The 20,242-nt window shown below is 40.5% G+C and overlaps 1 protein-coding gene across 6 annotated transcripts in view; it reads left to right on the plus strand.

Moving 5' to 3' along the window:
* Positions 1-20,242, plus strand: part of phldb2b (pleckstrin homology-like domain, family B, member 2b) — a 48,131-nt gene that overhangs the window by 20,380 nt on the left and 7,509 nt on the right. For 3 of the 6 annotated variants that reach the window (XM_047349543.1, XM_047349544.1, XM_047349547.1), the window contains 12 exons: positions 203-1,435; positions 5,330-5,707; positions 6,443-6,604; positions 6,812-6,949; positions 7,993-8,121; positions 11,102-11,257; positions 11,444-11,554; positions 11,652-11,726; positions 12,171-12,317; positions 14,305-14,448; positions 14,580-14,679; positions 16,184-16,334. In XM_047349543.1, coding sequence (XP_047205499.1) covers positions 203-1,435; positions 5,330-5,707; positions 6,443-6,604; positions 6,812-6,949; positions 7,993-8,121; positions 11,102-11,257; positions 11,444-11,554; positions 11,652-11,726; positions 12,171-12,317; positions 14,305-14,448; positions 14,580-14,679; positions 16,184-16,334 — 2,924 coding nt within the window. The other 3 variants (XM_047349545.1, XM_047349546.1, XM_047349548.1) reach the window with 3 other exon arrangements.

Here is a 20,242-nt window from a genome sequence, read left to right on the forward strand (position 1 = left end):
TTCTGAATGCTTTCATAGACCTTAGGAAGTTTGTTTGATAATCCTTGATATCCCTCTTAGGCTAAATAAAACCAACATTTACTTATTAGCAGTGATACCAAGAATAGCTACTAAGGATTTGTATCTCATGCTGTAAAAAACAGAATTAATTTATCTTATTTATTTCTAAGTTTATAAGTGTCCTTATCTTTTTTTTCCTAAGTCCCCCCCCACCACACCCACTTCCAGCCCTGCCATGTCTTCATCAGCCTATCAGGAACAGGCAAGGCGTTTCTACAGCTCTGATCGTCCACCTGTTTCTTTGAAATCTGGTTCCCATCTTCCTCCAGGACGACGATCCGACCCTTCGACTTCCTCTCGTGCTTCTGTCAGCCGCGGTCAGGACAACCGTGGTGTCCCCGACAGTCGACGACTGCACAACCCAGGCTCCTCGCCTTTATTTTCCACATGGAACGGTGGAGGTTCTTCCACTTCTGTTGCCAGTAGCGATACTGTTCTCCTCTCTCTTCCTCCCTCCTCCGCAGCCCGTGCTCCATCGACGGGGGGTGCTGTCAGCATGCCCTCAAGCCCCCGTTTGGGCCGGCGTACCCATGGGAACCAAGAACCATTGCCCACGAGTCGAACCCGGAAATATTCAGCCGGGTCACTCAGCAGTCTTACGACCGGATCACATAGCCGATCGCTGCCACGACTTTGTCTTTCTTCATCTCATCGGGGTGACAGCAGTGGAACGCTGCCCTTATCGATGCTCCCTCTGAGACAGGCTGATATTAATGGGAGTTACAAATCAAACAAGGAGTCTTACAGCAATAATCCAAATGCCAACCCTGAATTCAGCAACGGCTCCAGCAACTCCTACCAGCAAGTATCCAACAGGAATCATATCCAGACCAATACTCAGGGTGAAGGTGTTGTGTCTATTTCTCTTTCCGCTCCTAAAAACACTTCATCCCCCACTTATTCCATCTCATCGACAACTGCCCCACCAGATGTGACAATCCCATCCAAGGCTGGAGGCTCTTCTTCTCCCCGAGTCGCCAAAAAACTCAGCCTAACCTCCACCAGCTCATTGGGCTCAGTCAGCTCCACAAATTCCAGCCCTCCTGAGGCGGAATCTAATTTCACCCGAGGGGTGTCTGCAGGTATAGAGAGGTCCTTGGGGGAGAAAGAAAGAGGACCTGGAGGTCTGGAGCTCACCTGTGCGCCGGTATTGGGACTTGGGGAGATGAGGGCTTCATTTGGGAAAGCAGGGGTGGATCATGGGACGGGTCTAGGGGAGAGGAGACAATCGTTCGGAAAGGCAGGGGTGACTCCACCTGGGGGTTTTAGGGAAAGAAGGGGAAGTATTAGCTCTCTTAGTGGGAAGGAAGAACTGACGGATTACCACCAACGGCAAAAAGAGGAGAGGGTTCGTGAGCAGGAGGTGGAGAGACTGGTAAGTTTCATGGCATGTGCCCATTAGGTTATCTGTATTTACTGAGATTTATTTTCTTTGCTGTCATTTATAGTATTTATTAGAGACGCAGCAACAAAAACAGCTGGTGACCAGAACCATTATAAGCCCTACTAACAGTCTTCGGTGTGGACTCTGTTGATGTGACTTAAGAAGAATTTAAGAGCATTATATTTTTTAAATCAGCCATGTTTACTGATGGGTTCTGTTTTCTTAAAGTGTAAGCTCTGTGGAAAAGTGTGGAATGCACACCGACACAACTGGACTTCAGAAATACAGTTAGCATAGGAATGATTATCTCCAAAATAGCTTTCTCTTTGGCCTATCAAACATACTCTCCCATGGAGCTTAACACACACACACACACACACATAGTGAGGTTTACCACTCAACAGATGCTTATGGCAGTTAGCCCATACTAACAGGACTATTCTTAACCTTGAGCTTGGATTGTGTGTGTATGTGTGCATATTTGGGTACGTGTTTATGTCAGTCATCTGGAGGTCCGCCCAGAGCGGTCTCAACCACTCAGTAGCCACAGAGCCCATCATTTAAATGTGGGTCAGGGAAACCAAGATTACAGACTTAGTGTAGCAGGTGGATAAACACAAATGTATAACACATAATAATAAGTCCAATCATAAAGTTACTGCTCCTCTGTCTTTATACATCTCTCTTTCACATTGTCAGGTTCTACTAACTGTCTCTTTAGCAGAGAGAAATAGTTTTCAGAATAATTAAACACTTTAATGCAAGATGTTTTGGATTGTGAGCAACAAAAGACGAGCCCATATTCTTATTATTCAAGGCAAGACAAGTTTATTTATATAGCACATTTCAGTAGCAAGACAATTGAAAGTGCTGTACATGAAAAAAAGAAAAACAAACATAATAGGAAAAGTACATTGCAGTGGCATAAAGGTAATTTTATAATTAAAGAGAATAAAAAGTGAATTATTAAAAAGATGTTAAAAAAATAAATGAAATTAAATAAACATTAATGATAAAATGATTGATAGGAATATGAAAGGAAAGTTGGACTGAAGACTTAACTAATAATGTTTAGATGGCCCAGTCAAAGGCCACTCTAAACAAATAAGTTTTTAGTTTTGATTTAAAGCAACTTAGGGTTTCGGCACTTTTACAGTTTTCTGGGAGTTTATTCCAGATTAGTGGAGCATAAGAACTAAAAGCTGCTTCTCCATGTTTGGTTCTGGTTCTGGGTATGCAGAGTAAATTTGAGCCAGAAGACCTGAGAGGTCTGGTTGGTTGATACACTGACAACAAGTCTGTAATGTATTTTGATGCTAAGCCATTCAGTGATTTATAGACTAACAGAAGTATTTTAAAGTCTATTCTCTGAGCTACAGGGAGCCAGTGTAAGGACTTTAGAACCGGGATGATGTGCTCCACTTTCTTAGTTCTAGTGAGGACGTGGGCAGCAGCGTTCTGGATCAACTGCAGCTATCTGATCGACTTTTTAGGCAGACCTGTGAAGACACCGTTGCAGTAATCAATTCTACTAAAGATGAATGCATGAATTAGTTTTTCAAGGTCCTGTTGAGACATTAGTCCTTTAATCCTGGAGATGTTCTTTAGTTGATAGAAGGACGACCTTGTTACTACCTTTATGTGCCTCTGAAGGTTCAGGTATGTGTCCATCACTACACCCAGGTTTCGAGCCTGACTGGTGGTTTCTAGCTGTATTAACTGAAGCTGTGTACTAACTTTTAAACGCTCTTCCTTTGGTCCAAACATTATTACTTCAGTTTTGTTTTGATTCAGCTGAAGAAAATTTTGGCACATCCATGCAATGATTTCTTCTAATCATTTACCAGCGCTTGAATGGGTTCATAGTCACCTGGTGACATCGTAACGTATAGCTGTGTGTTGTCTGCATAGTTATAATAACTTACGTTGTTGTTTATTAAAATCTGAGTTAGGGGGAGCTTGTAGATATTGAATAGGAGGGGCCCTAAGATGGACCCTTGGGGAACACCACATGTGTTTTTTGTGGTCTCTGATGGAAAGTTACCTACTGACACAAAAAAGTACCTGTCCTTCAAGTAGGATTTAGACCAATCGAGTTCTGTACCACAAAGGCCGACCCAGTTTTCCAGGCACTCTAATAAATTATGGAGACTCACCCGTGTAGGATTGACCTAAAATTAAAATAACAATAAGTTACTCTTTGTTTTTCCCTGATATGATTCTGCATTGTTTACTCAAACATTTGAGACGCAGTCTCTCTTTAGTTTCTGAACAAAAACTGAAATAAATTTACAGCTTCATAGGTTCCTAGTTAAGTGGGCCAGTAGGCAGAACCACTGGCAGGCTTTTAGTTTAGTCAAAGATTCCTCATAGAAAATCATTTCTTATTGCCTTAACCTTTTATTCCACCTAGTGGTTGTTGTTTGAAACTGCATCTAGAAATTTGAAAGCTTTAATAAATGTAGATATGAACTGTTACTACTTTCGCACTAAAATAATTAAAATGACTAGAGCAGGTTACTAAGTTGCAAAGTAAAATATGAAGTTAAACTTCAGAAAGAGTTCAGATATCACTATAACGTCATGCTCTTTTCATAAAAACTAGAAAAATGTCTCAAGCAACAAAATACGTAGGAAGGCAGGACAGAGCATGTTTGACCCAATTAGATTATGGCTTAGTGTTGCAAGGTATAGTTAGGATTAATTTACATTTGTCTGCATAAGTAATTCTAATCTAATATAAAGAATTTAAAAAATCTGTCTCACACAAGTAATGATAGAATACTGATAGGATAAAAACGATAAATTAGGATAGATTCAAAAATTCAAATAAAAACTGTGCGTTCATAACATTTTTTGCACTGTTTACATCTTCCTCTTATAGCCTGACTTAAGTTTTGGGGTATGATTCTGTTTCTTTGCTCTCTCAGGGACCAAGTAGTATATTGGCGATTTGATACCATTTTGTTTAGTATTACATTCTGCTTGTACTACTAAGGTTCTTTGTCTCAGGTCCTGCTTTCACATTAAATGTTAGAAATGGCTGAATACGTTTCAGCCTGTTGGCATCTAATAATCAGAAGACTTTTAACTCCAACCTCACCATTCCTTCCTTGACTGTAGTATCCTTGAACTTGTCTCATTTAATTTCCCTTTGGGATTAATAAAGTATTTTTGAATTGAATTGAATTTTCTATGTGACCTTACAGACATTCCTGTGTTTGTGACATTCCTGGTGATGGCTTGTTGTCCCGCACGCTTCCGATTCTAGCTGACAGCTGTCCACCTCCTCATTACATCACTTGGTCTCTCTCTGTCACTTGCATACACACCCATTATGCCCCCCCCCTCATATCTCTGGTTCTAATATTACCCACACAGGCCCCGCTGTGTGGCTCATATACTCTGTCCAGGGATTTTAGAGTGAGGGGGTCGTTTTGACTCTTCACAGCTTCCGTACCTTGCTACATATAGCTGTGCTCGGGCAATGACAACAGTAGGAGGGGAACTCTTGCTGTAAGGATACTGACTGAAAGGAAACACTATCCTTTAAATATAAAAATGTTTGTTTAGCTATAAGTTGTTGGTAATAAATTAAAGGAATGGCACTGGGTTCAAAAATAAATAATAATCTAATTGGGACTGGAGCCATGCTTCCCCAGGTAATCATTGTGTTAACATAGCAGAGTTAGTGTTTTGTTTGTATTGCATTGTTAAAATCTCACTCTAATTGAAAATAATTAACTGTATATTCTGCATTATCCACATCTTTAAAAAAAATGTATCCTTTCCTTAAACCTTTCCTAACAAAAAACTTTGTAATCTCTTACTTTTCACCTTCTGCGACTCGTTTAACCTGCGTGCATGTTTCCGTGGTCGTTTCAGGAGCGACAGCGGCTAGAAACCATCCTGTCTCTTTGTTCAGAACTCGGTCGCGCCGAAAGGGACGGACGGCGGCCGGCGGCGAGTTCCACCTCAGCCGTTGCGGACCTCCAGAAGATTAACCAGGAGCTTGAGAGGCTGCAAGTAAACGATGACGACGACGACACGCCATCCGTGTTTTCTGACTCTTCAGCTGTTAACGGGGTTCCGGGCAGCGGTCACATGACCTCCCTGGGGTCAGAGAACTGTTACTTTGATGACAACTTGCAGGTGCGGCAGAGGCGCAGCAGTGGACACAGAGATTACTGGGCTGAATCCCCTGCAGTCAGCCTCCGAAGCTTTGCCCCGTCACCCTCTGTAAGAACTCTCAGGACAAATGAGGTATCCGTCACATATTCTTATCAAGCCTTCTGCTATTGGGGCTATTTTGGGATTCACATAAGGTTTTGAGATCATTTTGTGCCAATATTTGTAATTTTTACTTTTAAAAATATGATCTTCTTTAACCTAATTCAGACTAATTCCAATAAATGGCAGAATTATAAATGAAGCTTTATACCTTCTGTTGTCTCTGTGGAAAGCATGAAAGTAACAAGGTTTGCATGTCGTAATACTTGGAAAGTATTGATACCATTGGTGTGCACAGATGGAGGATATTTACAGCTCATTTATTAGATTAGAGCAGGCCAAGTGTTGCCATTTTAATTTGACAGCTGCTGCTTGTGAAGGTGGGCACTAATTCATCAAAAACCTCCCAAAAAAGAAACGTATATGTATATATATTTGGCAAGATTTGTAAAAATATCCATCAATCAACAGCAATGACATAATAAATACACCATGATTTTGTTTAAAAAGTTGATTATTAAAATTACATTAGTGCGGCAGTTTTACTTCATGTTTATTTCGTATTTAATGTTTTTTATTGCTTGTTTCTTTGGTTTTACGTTGTACATGGACGTAGTTTATTTTATTTAAGTTTTTTGCACTGAAAAGGACTGCAACAAATTGTGTTGTACAACGGCAACATATTCTATTCTGTTTAAATAGTTTTACACTGAAGTTCCATTTTGAAACTACTTAATTCAGTGACCGTTCTGCTGACGTTTTTACCAGTCTGCAGAGGATCTAGCTTCCTGCTTAGGGCCATACTCCATGCCTTCAGAGGAGGAAGTGAGGCATGTGGAGGAGGAGAGAATTCAGGTGTTGAACAACATCGAGGAGCTGGAGCAGAAAATCAAGGAGCTGGACAACCAGATGGAGGAATCTGCTCGAGAGGTAGCTAATGGCTAAATCCATCCTGGTAGTTTGGATTGCCTCAACTCTAATCTAGGTGTTCCTTTTAAGACACGTGGAACCTTGTTCTTTCAAGCCTGTGCCGTTTCTTTGTTATTGTGTTGTGTTAAAATGTTTTATCTAAGTAAGAATAAACCTGACGTGTTTTCAACATAAAACCCCAGGTCTATTCTGATCTATTTACTACAGGTAGAAGTTGAGCGAGCGCTGGTTGAAGCTGAGCAGGAGTCGGAAGGAGCTGCTCTCCAGCGGGAAAAAGATGCTTTGGATGAGCTTCACACCAAGATGGAAGACCTGGACACAAAGTCCCAACAGGAAAAAGAAAAGGTATAATTCTCCACTTTAATGCAACAGATTTTTGGGTTTCTCTTGAAAAAGATGCAAAATGTCTTCAGCCATTGAACGGTTGGCAGAATTGTACCCATGGAATATAGTCTTGCAAATATATAGGCAGCCCCAGAGACTCATACATTCATGGGTCATGTGAGTAACCAGAAGGTGTTAATCCTTCTTATGCACTCTATGGTCCAAATATATATCTGCTAATACTACCCAGGATGCACTAAAGCAGTCACTAAAGCTATTCTGTCCCACACACACTACTGCAGGAAAACTACAAATATACGCAATGCTGTATCTTTTTACATTTAGACCTCCCAGGTGGTTGCGCTGATGGGGAAGAAACTCTAAATTAAAAGATAAACATTCTGGGCTCAGTCAAAAGTTTGACTCTTAGAGATTAGCTTTTGTTGGATTCAGTCCTTTCGCCTGATAAAAGGTTCCACACAGATGCAGGCAAGTAAATGACAGAGAGAGGGAAAGAAAGACAATTTAATCAGAAAGTGCTTAAAGGTGCAGTTCAGAAATAAAGTTGAGTGCTTGTACATATTTTGGATGGCTGTTTGTGTTGTGTTTATACAAAAAGGAGCATTAATGTGCTAGTTAATCCTCTGTTGAAACCATCCCATATGTCCCTGTTTCCATTCCAACACCCATTCCTTCATGTTCATGCAAACAAACTTCACAAAAGGCAGGACGCAAATTTGTTGCGATATTTATACAACCCCAGATACCACCCCCCTCAATTCCCTTGAACCAGCTCTCCATTACTCTGGCAGATTTATTTTCTCCTGCGCAGTCCTCTCCCTCCCTCCAGGCTAATTTTACTGACTTATACGCCATGATAACTAACTGTCATCCTGCAAGTTCCCACTAACTCAGCCATCCTCTTTCTGTCCTGCGTGTGTATGTGTTCTTGTCCTTGTTTTTGTTTTTTTCTATGTACACATGAACAAATGTGTACATTGTTGTCCGTGTTGTTGCGTGGGAATGTGCGTACATGTACATGTATGGAAACATGCGTGTACCAGGCGTGCGAGTTGCTGCAGGCAGAAAGGGACAGAGTAGAGAGGTTGGCTCAGATTGTGTGTGAGCAGCGCTCCCAGCTGGACAGCTGCCCTGAAGCCACCAAGGAGCCCCTGCAGGAGCAGCTAGCCAGGGTCAGTACACACACACACACACACATGCACGCACACACATACACTCGCTGCACACAGCTCTGTGGAGTGCCATGCAAAAGTATTCTTACACTTTGAACTTTTCTATATTTTGTAACATTACCGACATAAACTGTAGTGTATCTCATTTATGTGAGATGTTCGAACTTTGAACAGCTCACAGAGAACTATTCCATCTATCATCCTAAATGGTGCAAGACTGACACAAGTGCAGAAACTATGAAGACATAAAAGTGACAGAAACAGCGTTAAATCTTATAAGTAGCCAAGAGGTGCATGGTAACTCTGGAGGAGCTGCAGAGATCCACCGCTATATGAACTCTCCACAAATCTGACCTTTATGAAAGAGTGACCAGAAGAAACTGTTTTGAAGCCATAAGAAGCCATGTTTCCAATTTGCCACAATCTGCATAAAAGACTTATCAAATATGTGAATGGTGTGCTGGTCAGAAGAAAACAAAAACTACTCATAGGCCTTCATGCAAAACACTATGTCAGGACAGAAAAATAAAACAGCAGGTCACCATGAATACACCATCCTCAGGGTGAAACATAGTGGTGGCAGCACTATGCTGCTTAACAGACACAGTGACGCGCTGGTCAGATATGAAGGGAACCTTGGTGGAACTAAATTCAGGGTAACCCTTGAAGAAAAACTATGAAAGGCTTTAGAAACCTTGAGTCTGGTTAGAGGTTCACCGCCCAGCAGGTCAGTGACGCTATACATACAGCCACACATTCATACGGTCCAGTCAAAGTGCAGACCTGAATCCGATTGACAGATTGTGGCCAAACATGTTGTTCATTGATGCTCTCTCTGAAATGTGACTGAACTAGAGCTCTTTTGCAAAGATTGCAAAAGCATGCCAACCTTTGCATATTTTTATTCAAAATTTAAGATATAAAAAAAACTTTGAAAAGCGTAGAATTTTCCTTTCATTTCACAATGATACATTGAATAAAACATATTAAGGTTTGTGGTTGTAACATTATGAAATGTGAAAAAGTTCAAGAGCTGGAACTAGTTTTGCAAGGCACCGTATCTTTTTAGCCGTTTTGGCAAATAATTTTGTGTAGTAGAACAACTTAAAAAGCATGCAAAGGCAAAATTACACATTAATCAGGACATGCAACTGTGTGCTATTAACAAAATGTAAAGGTGGAAAAGCGTTTGCAGGTTGGACTCTGTGGAAAAGGAACGTGATGCTTTATCATACTTTATCATGCATGTAAAAATTGGCACTTTTTCTGCTAAATCACCCTAACTTCCCTGTGGCTTTACTCAAGTTTTATTTCAGTTCTGTTTTCCTACTGAATAACACTATTTATTTCTGTTTTGCTACATGCCAGTCTTTCATTAGAAAGGTTTAGCCTAATGAGATCTTTTAAGGGTCTAAAGCAGTGGTGTCCAAAGTACGGCCCGGGGGCCATTAGCGGCCCGTGGACTGTTTTTTTTTTGTTTGTTTTGTTTTTTGTGGCCCCCAACTGCAATACAAGAATTATGCAAATTTAATCCAGCACAGCTGGTTGATGCAGATGGATATTTTTAATTTTTAATTAGGGCTAAAATTATTACCAGCAAATTAAAATCTTCTTACAATAACTTCAAAGTAAACCGGACCAAATCTAAGCAGTGACTTTTACTCATAAACAGATGTTGCCCCACTCAAATCTGCTTTTTTATTAATGGACTAAACTTGGGTAAATATGGTGAGCATTTAACCCTCCCCGCAGTCCTGGCTAAGCGCTAGTACAGAGCGAGGCAGATGTCACGGCAGGCACCGGAAAGAACTGCACGCGGGGTTGCTCTGACCCCGGCAGGACCAAAAATCTAGGGCAATGGTCGGAAATGTGATGTGGAGGGCTCCCTGCAGCCCGGCGTGTGGGAAAACCACGAAAAAGACGGGGCAAAACTCGAGTAGGGCACACGAGGTCTGTGCGACCCCTCCAGGACTGCGGGAGGGTTAAAAAACGAGTTACACAAAACTTGTTCTTATTACTAAAAATAGACCTTTTATTTTTTTCAGTTAAACCCAAAAGGTTTTTATCCCTTTCTTCTAATAAGGCAAACTTGCACAAACCCATTTTAAGGATCTACAGGGATTTACCCGTCCCTTTCCTACAGAAAAATCAGACTACTTTTGTTTGTTGTTGGGCCGGTAAAAAACATTCTATTTTTTTAATTAAACACATGTTTATGGCTCCTGAAAATGTTTGACCTGGCAATTTCTGCCCACTTACCAAAACGTATGGACACTCCTTGGTCTAAAGGGTAAGACTGTAACACCAGTATGGGAAGTCTGGGAGTTTTAGGTTTCATCTCTGGCGTTTTATTCGAAACAACTCCTTGTTTAAAATGACAAGTTTGATTGGGATTTTGTTTTCTTTCTCTTTAGTTATCAAGGAATGCTTAGTTGTGTCTAATATGTTGCATGTCAAGTCAAACATTAGCCGTGGGTCGGTGTCTGCATGACAGTTAAATGTTCACAAAAGTCAGATATGTCTTGATCTGGTTAGTGTCTGTTCTTTTGTTTGTTTCATTGAATGTTTTGGTTAAAATTTTAGATTATAACTGAGACAAATATAACTGTGCCATCATTCAGAGACGGTTTTCATCTATAATACTTATAGGTTTGACATATTTTTACACATTTTTTGGGGTCATCCTTGAAGGTTTATAAAGATTTCAACAAGATATGCTTTTTTGTTTTACAATTTGTTTGCCACAGCACTAAACAGTGACAAAGGGCACCAGATGTCAACAAGATCAAGAATAAATTATTTATTTAAAAGAGATTTGACATAGAATATTTAAAAAAGCCTGACTTCTAAGATTAGGTTGAATTTGAACCTAATCTTATACTTTACCTTTAAAACATGTGGTACATTATCAGCTTGACTGATCGATTCCTTGTCTTGCTGGGTTTTACTCCTTCATCGTCTTTTTTATCATGTGGATTAGGACTGTGAGGTACTTGAGACAGAGACAAAGCGCTTCGAAGACCTGGAGTTCCAGCAGCTGGAAAAGGAGAGCAGACAAGATGAGGAGAAGGAGACCCATACGCAAGAACTTCTCAGAGAGATCGCAGACTACCAGCGCAGCACGGTCGCTCGCAAGGTAGCGCTTTTATGAGTCAAACCTTGGCAGAAATCGATTTTTTTACACTGCAGACACAAGAAAGTTACATGGTTCACAGTTCACCAAGTTATTTAAATAAAGAACTAAGCCAGCATCATAGTATTAGGAGGAGTGTTTGAATAAAACCCTGTGACTGATCCTAGGCTTGTTTTTCTCCCGCTTTAGGAGCGACTCTTAGCTCTGAAGAAGCAAGCAGCGGAGATAACCGAGCAGGCTCAGAGAGAAAAGGAGAGCTTCTTGAAGGAAAGGAGCAACCTTGAAGTGATGCTGCAACGAGTATGAAGCAAACCTTCCTGTTAACCTCTTTGTACAAAATCAAATTAGGTGCAACTGCATGTTTTGTATATTTCTTTGTTTCTTTTTTCTTTGTTAGGAAAAGGAAAGCCTTGCTACACTGGAAAGAAAATATGCTGACCTTACTGGTGGCCAGACTTTCTCTCTGAGGGAGGTAGGTTTGATTGACAGCGTGCAGATAGGATGTGAATGCTTAAGGCTCTAAAAGTGGATACATTCCCTGTGATTTAGTCATTTGGATCTTCTTCTCTGCTTGTTAGGATACAACTTCTTTAGCAGTTGTGTGTCAGTCCCTTCTTTGCTCTATGTATCTCAAGAACATGAAGGTATTAGTGTCTTGTTGGAGTACTTTTTCTTTGTCCTTTTGACTTCATTTTCAGTGACCTCACTAAATAATAGTCGTGAAATTAGTTTCATCTCACACCCTGTTTATTAATGCTGTCTGTTCTGATGTGGTAACTAACCCATGTGTAAGTAACTTTTTGCTACCAAATTTTGCAGTGTTCTAATAACTAATTCTCCTGTTTGGATTGGTAATATGGCTAACTGTTTTCACGCTATGCCTCACCCATTCTCTTCTCCTCATAATACCCTCCAGGGATATGTCACTGTCAGTGAAATCAATGAGCTTTACTCACAGCTTGGGCAGGACCCTAACCCTGCCCCCTCCCTGGTCAAAGCGCCCCCTGAGTCTGAGGTTAACCTTTCCCCTGAGGGAGACTCCACAAAGCCAACGGAGGATGAGGTGTGTGGAGTGATGTAAAGTTAGTCTCTAGTTGCAGTGTGTAGTTTAGTGTACCAGCAAATGATGAGAGTACCCTGCCACCCCTTAATTTCTTCTTTGTTATCCTTTTCTTGTGCTCAGCTTCTGTATCTTACAGTGTTTGTTTTTCTTTTCGAAGCTCTGTCATTCTTCTTTCTCAGCCGAGTGTCACTCCTCTTCCTCCTGCTCCTCTTCTTCTTCTCCCGCCAATGTAAATTCTCGTCCCCTCCCAAAACCCCCCTCTGTGCACTGGCCAGAGAATATGGTAACATATCGAGACCCCTCCCCCCTTCCTGACTCTCCCCCACCTCCTCTTCCTGTCAAAAAGCGTCATCAGCGACACAGGCAGGTAACGTGTGTTGTTATGTATGTATTGTTGCCTTTGTTTACAGTTAGTATACAGTTGTGGCTTATAGTTTTGAGACTGAAAGAGATGTTTTTTCATTAACTCTAGTACAACATTCAATAATAAACTTTTATGTGTCTCAAAGGCTTTTAAAGAGAAATACATCAATTTAATGCCAAGCACACATATTTACAGTGTTAATGTGTCTGCAAAGACTTCTGAAATGTACTCTTCGGGACTATATATCAGTGTCTGGACCAAAACCTGACTGATGGTGACCCTTTTTCTGTATCAGTGCTTGGAGTTTGTTGCAGTATTTGTTTTCTAATTTGCCCACTCACTTTGTGAAGTTTAACCACCAGCTCTCAGTGGGATTAAGGTTGGGCGTTTCCTAGCATAGACTTCTAATTCATAATTTCAATGTTTTGATGTTTTGGTTTTCATTTATCCCTTGTGGCTTTGTGCTTCGCCTTCGCAAAAAGCATTGTTTATCCACAAAGCGCTCCTGGATAATTGGTGAAAGTTGCCCTTCGATGATACTTTAAAGCCTTTGTTTATTCGTGGAAGTGTTTTGAGGGAGAATTGTGAGTCCACTTTCTTTGACAGTCAGACAGGCAATTAGACATGTGAATGATGACCTTTTTTTCTCCAGGCTGTCTTTTTCTGTGGTGCTCCAAACAGTCTGAAGGGGTCTTTAATGGAGAAAATGACTGTACCCCTGACCTCCGCAGTCCAGTCTTGGTGCTTTCTTCAGAATGTCTTCTTAGAGAGAAATTGCTTCCTTTATGCCCTTTTTGATCAGGTTATCTTCCAAAGGTCACCACCTCTCTGTGCATGGACTCACAGGGATCTGCTGCTACTGTTTACCAAGCTCTGCACTGGTGGCAAACCACCCCCTTAATTGAATCCTGCCAATAGATGAACTTTTTCAGTCACCCTGCTGTTTTCCTCACAGGAACTAAACCTCTCTCTTGATGATAAAACTCTTGATTATTTCAGAAATGTTTGAATTTGGGTGCAATCTTAATAGCAGCAATATCATTGCCAACATATCCATGGTTGACTAAAGAAGATTTAATTCCTACCTCAAACCACTTTAAAGTAGCTATTCTGCTTTTCTGATTCATTCAGAGTGAAATCAGCTGACCTATCGTCATTAAAACTGTACCTAAGATTACTGAAATGATGCTCACAGGTCCCTTTGTAGCTAAACAACTAACTGCATTTCATCTGATCATTTCATCAGATTATGCATTCTAGCACCTAGACTCAATGCAAATTGCCAACATAAATGTGAAGCAGTTTAGTTTGTGGTAAAAAGATTTCTGTCTGTCTCAAAACCTTTGGCCGTGACTGTATTTAATGGCATATTCTTATTATTTCTTATTAATTGTGTTGTTTTCATTTTATGTTTTCATTCTGTACAGATAGTGTTTATACCACTTTATTTGCTACCACCAGATGGCAGCAGAGTAACAAGTCCATGTCAGATCGTCACAATGGAGAACACTTCATAACTAAAAAAATAACGAGAATCACCTTTACTTCACTGATACAGTTAAATTAGACAATGAATAATGAATTATCTACATGCGTCTCTTCCCTCTCTGTCTGTTTAATCAGCATTTCCGTTTGCTGGAAGAGAGGAAGCGCTCTGAGAAAGAAAGTGGTTCACATCTGAGTGATACTTTACCCAGGAAGAAAAACGTTCCCACTCTGAATACCCAGTTCACATGCGCAACACTTGGTCGCAGCTACCCAACAAAGGTACCCATACAAGAATAGTCTACACAATAATTATATAGTGCTTATTTTAATAATCTGAGAACCGAATGTTTCACCTTTCAGTAATATTGTGCTTTCTTATGATGTTAAAATGTGTTTTTGTTCCTCCATAGTCCCATCAGCCTCTGGTTCAAAGCACAAGTTGTGGCAGCATTCTTCCCAGAATTCTCTCTCTGTCCAACAAGGAGGCTGAATCTCGTCGTCTACAGAAAGGTAGAAGAACATAAACAAGCGTAACCAGAAACAACATGTGCTGATTAAGATGAAAAGGGGGTGCGAGTTTTCGAATTTTTTCTAAACATCTTCTGCTTCAGAAAGACTGGACCTAGTACAAACCAAACCCAGCATATTTTGATACTTTCGTATGTTTTAAGTTTATTTATATAGCACATTTCAGCAAAAGACAAATACAAGTACATTGCAGTGGCATGATCAAGGAAAGTAAAGGAAAGTGAAAAGTTGAACTACAAACTAAAATTAACAAAATTTAATATGCCAGGGCTGAAAGGCCTTCGTGCTGGAAAATTTTAATTCTTTAAAACCCATTCATTGATGGATTCGGTGATTTTTGGAAGTTTCTTCCTGGGGAAGTGTAAGTTCCTTTGAACGTCCCCCAGTAGAAACCTGTATTATAATTTTAAACTTTTCACCTGATTAGCAGGACCTTTAAAACTTTTATATTAGAAGAATCAGATTAGCACTTGGTGATTTATAGCTGGTAATCTTTTGGAGAATTTACAGCAAAGTTGCTGCTAGTTTGTTTTTCTAATACACCTTAAATGAGATTTTTTTCAAATCAGATGATTTATTTATGGAATTCCACGGTGTGTGGCGTTTTGGGGAATTTGCTCATTTGTTTATCTGTGGTTTTAGTTACTGAAGGAATGTGAAACCAGGAGAGCTGCTTCTTGGCTCTTCAGTTATCTAATAAAAACAGCTTGTGCCCATTTACAAGAAACCTACAGTCACCTACAGCCTCTTAGATCTCTAACACTGCCATTTTGTTAGTTTCCACAGGCAGTTACACTTCATTAGGAAAATATGTTCACCTACTCTGGATTCAAATCTATTTAAGTCATTTCATTTATTTACTCTGTACGAGGTAAAAACATCAACTCGTTTTTGTGGTATAGTTTTTGTTCTCCCTTTATGGGACATCTCAAGTTTTATATTTTGTCTAGTGTTCCTGTTGGCGTTATAATACTGCCTTTTTTCTGCAAAGTGGCACGTGTATCTGGTCCCTCAGTCCCTTTGCTCCCTTGATCTGGCTCATCTGATGGGTGGGTCTGATGTTATCAGATTTTGTTTGGATGTGCCTCTTCCGTTTCCCAAAGACAGAGTTTCTCTTTAAAGTCTCTATCATTTTGTTTTTGTCCCTCTACCAGAAAGTGTCCATTTCTTTCTCGACACATACAGAGAGGCTAACCTCACGTTTAACACTTCTTTATTGCTACTTGTTTTATTTTCTCTTCATTTTTAACCAAGCATTTCAGTTTGAAGTAATTATACCATTTTAGGTGTGATAACATTTTCTTGGGCGTATATGTGAATGTGTCACCGTGGCAGAGCTTTGTGATCCAAACTTAAAGCCATCTGGGCAATCCGGCCCAGATGGAACACCTGAGACAGGTATACCATGGGCACGGGAAGGAAGGCAAGTATGGTTAGCAGCAACTAAGGCTTTTGCTTTTGTTGTGTTGTGTGTGTGTGTGTTCAGGTCAGTCTGGGTCCAGAGCTGCTTCCCAGACTAATGTCTACCTTGATACCTTTGGGTACCGTGAAAACCAGGCCTTTGACACGATGAGTGTGGACAGCAGTGACTCCATTGAAACCAGCATCTCAGCTTGCTCACCTGACAACGTTTCCAGGTAGGTTTATGTTGTTGGTGTTGTTGTATTTGCACAGATATATTATAGTGGATAGTGATATAAAATAACAGAGATTTTGAGACAGATTTCAAATGACTGATTTTTAGGGTTGGCCATCGTTTGAATTTAAATGATTTGGATTCTTTGTTTCGATTCTGGTTCCTAGCTATTCTCAATTCCCATTCTTTTAAGAGCCAGGGTCAAAAAGGTTTACATGGTTTAAATAACCAGTTTTTTCTGGTTGAAATAATCTGAAGTTCTCTATTTAATTTTTTTTACTTTTTACTTTTTATGAACTTTACTATGAATTTCTGAAAGGGCTTTTTTCAGCCGGTATATAAATATCAAACCCATGAACTTGAATATAAATGCTATGGATTTGGAGACTCTTGTCAACTGCCTAGATGACTTTAGCAATTTCAGGTCATTTGCCGCACACTGTCCATAGTTACGCACACACTTCCTGCATATTCTTCTTCGTTGACGTTCGGTGGTTTCTTCCAGTCGGCGGACTAGAGATCGAAACTAGGAATCAAAATGTAAAAATTTGAAAGATTCTGGGAGAACAGGAATGTTAGTCCCGGTTCAAATCGATTCTGGAGACTCAATGCCAAACCCAACTGATTTTGTGAAGCTCTGACCTTTTTCTGATTTCTCTACAAGAAATATAAATAAGTACAAAACATATATATATATATATATATACACACACATTAGTGATTAGCACGGTTACTGTACTAAATACAGCATAACTGTCTATTCCCTGCAGAGTGAGTAGGCCGTAACCATAACTTTGAAATTTCAACTGCTAACAGGTCTTAATCCATCTTGTCCCGTGGCAGATATAATGGGACTTGTCAAAAGGATAAAAAAAAAAGCAACTTTGCTGAAATGGGTTAAGGTTCCTGTTATCTGATGACATATAATCCACAATGTGGCACCTCAGTAAACAGCCGGCAGTCCCCCATAGTAAATACAGCTTCCTTTCCAGAAGGCTCTTACAACTTCTGTGCTTCCCCTGACTTCATATTTTTAAAATACCTTCCTGATACTTCATCCCTCAATCAAAACATTCTTACAGAATAGTATTGTGAACCTAACAATGCTTAGGTATGGTGCATTCATTGATTGAAAAAAAAAGCAATATAGTTTTAGTTTCTGAATGGCTGATCACCGATTGTGGCTGAAGCACAAAATCATCACCAGCCAATTACTCTCGTAAGGAAGCATGAAGCAAAATTTATTTGTGCTTATATGCTAAATATATTTATTGCTAAAGGAACAAAGGTTCTAAAGAACTTGAGGAACCGGCGTTTAAAACTATCAAGACAGAAAACAAAAGCAGCAGAATTGTGTCTATGATATGAAAAGCTGAATTTGGTATTTGGTGAGAGGCGTCTCCTAAGAAACACTAGAAAGTGAGTTAATGTAAAAAGCATGTGGAGAGGTTTTCCCGCCTTTCATGTTCCCCCCCCCCCCCAAAAAAAGAGTGGGATCTGTGCAATGTGAGTGTGTTATATAAGTAAAGGGGGACTCTTGATTAGTGGTCTAGGGATCATGTTACGGAAAACATGTAGGTGTGTGTGTGTCTGCATGTGTGCGTCAACAGTCAAACCCCTCAGGTTGGAAGGAATTGAACGAAATGCATTGGTTTGTATATGTGTGTGTGTGTCCCCATGTGGACTAAAACCATGTGTGTTTGCTCTCTCTTTGTGCTCTGATTTACAACACTTGCATCCGTCCCTTTTTTGCCTGTGTCCTGTTTCGCTAGGTTCTCCAGTCTTATTTCAGGAGTTTTTAATCCATTTGCAGAGTGTCGTTTGAGTTAAAATCAGTTTGATTTCTGTTGAATTGTGATCTACCTGCTGAGAGTGGACTGGATTGTACCTGTTTGAATTGAACTTCATCTCATGCTGCAGAATATGAACCTGTGTTGGAGGAAACACTTGCTTGGAGAATTGGGAAAATGGTTTTTGTCTTCTTTTTTTTGATTCTATCTGACCTTGTACATGATGACTATGAGTTCATTTTCCTCCCATCGATTAAGGTAAGATGTTTGCAAGGTCAGGGCTAACTGAACTAATCAAGGCTACTGTAATGCTGCTGCAAGAAAGCTTAAATGTTAAGAAAAACTTACTAAGGATATAAATGAGAAGTATCAGTATATTGAATAAATATTTTAATAGTTTGAAAAGCAGCTGCTGTATGGTATACAGATTTCCTTATATTAAATTTGAATAACATGTTTTATTAATTAATAAGTACCATTTTATATTGAAATTTACTGAACTTGTCATTATAAAGAAACATGATATTTATATGAAGACTACCGGTAATGAGAGAATTTGTGCAGTTTTGACTTAAAGCTGGAAATTTAAGAGTCTATTTTAAAAAGAAGTTGAAAGTGAGCGGGAAACAGGACTGTATGCTTTCATTTTTTTCTACATTCTTCTTACCCACCCTCTCAATCTTTTTTTTTACCATTTCTGTTACTACTTTTTTCTCCCATATCTCCCTGGTTTGTGTATACTTCAGTCTAATGTGTACCATTCCTCTCAACTATGTTATGACATCATCACACATCAACACAGAGTATCCGTTTCCATCTGGCTCCAGATAAGAGCAAACTCTGTATGTGTGTATAAGTTCATTGCATGTGTTTTGAGGCCATAAATCAATGCACGCAGTTTTATCAAAAGGGATCGCTTGAGTGTTTAGGGGTCAAAAATAAGTGCTTCTTAGGTTAAGGTTCTGGCGGGTTGTTGTTATACTTAGGATTAGTATAAGCTCTGGAAGATCAGTGGAAATCAATGGAATTCACCCAATAAGGGATGGAAAGACATTTGTGTGTGTGCTTGCCAGAGGAAGAAAGAGCTGAATGAAGCAAGGAAATTAGAGGAAGGGGGGAACAACAATGTGGTTAATGTCACAAAGCCACACAATGTGACACACAACAAGACCTACAGAAATGCCTTTGATGTTTGTCAAAAAATGTCTGTCATGTGTGGACCATCTGCAGATTAAGAGACCGTGGATAAACAATGTCTTGTGTTCTGTCAGAGAGAGAAAGATGATACTGTCCTAAATTTCCTTGTCATCCAATTTTCTACTCGTACTCGTAGTCTTCCGCTTCATCCGGGACCGGGTCGCGGTGCATCAGATTCAGTAGAGATACCCAGATATCCCTCTCCCCAGACACCTATTCCAGCTCCTCCGGGGGAAGCTCAAGGCGTTCCCAGGCCAGCTGAGAGACATAGTCCCTCCAGCGTGTCCTGGGCCGTCCCCTGGGCCTCCTTCCGGGGGGACGTGGAGGAGCAGCGACTCTACTCCGAGCTCCTCCAAGATGGCCGAGCTCCTCACCCTATCTCTAAGGGAGAGGAAGCTCGTTTCAGCCGCTTGTATCCGGGATCTCGCTCTTTCAGTCATGACCCAAAGTTCATGGCCATAGGTGAGGGTAGGAACGTAGACCGACGGCTCAGCCTCTCTCTTCACCACAACGGACAGGCACAGCATCCCCATTACTGCGGCAGCTGCACCGATCTGTCTGTCGATCTCCCGCTCCATTCTCCCCTCACTCGTGAACAAGACCCCAAGATACTAGAACTCCTCCACTTGAGGCAGGAACTCCTCTCCACCCTTTTTCTGGTCGAGAACAATGGCCTCAGACTTGGAGGAGCTAATTTTCATCCAAGCCGGTTCACACTCGGCTGCAAACCGCCACAGCGCATGCTGTAGGTCTTGGCTAGAGGGGCTCAGCAGGACCACGTCATCTGCAAAAAGAAGAGATGAAATCCACTGGTCCCCAAACCAGACCCCCTCCGGCCCTTGGTTGTGCCTAGAAATCCTGTCCATAAAAGTTATGAACAGGACCGTTGACATTGGGCAACCCTGCCAGAGTCCAACATGCA

Source organism: Girardinichthys multiradiatus, chromosome 21, assembly GCF_021462225.1.
Source record: "Girardinichthys multiradiatus isolate DD_20200921_A chromosome 21, DD_fGirMul_XY1, whole genome shotgun sequence".
In the NCBI taxonomy this organism is placed as follows: Eukaryota; Metazoa; Chordata; class Actinopteri; order Cyprinodontiformes; family Goodeidae; genus Girardinichthys; species Girardinichthys multiradiatus.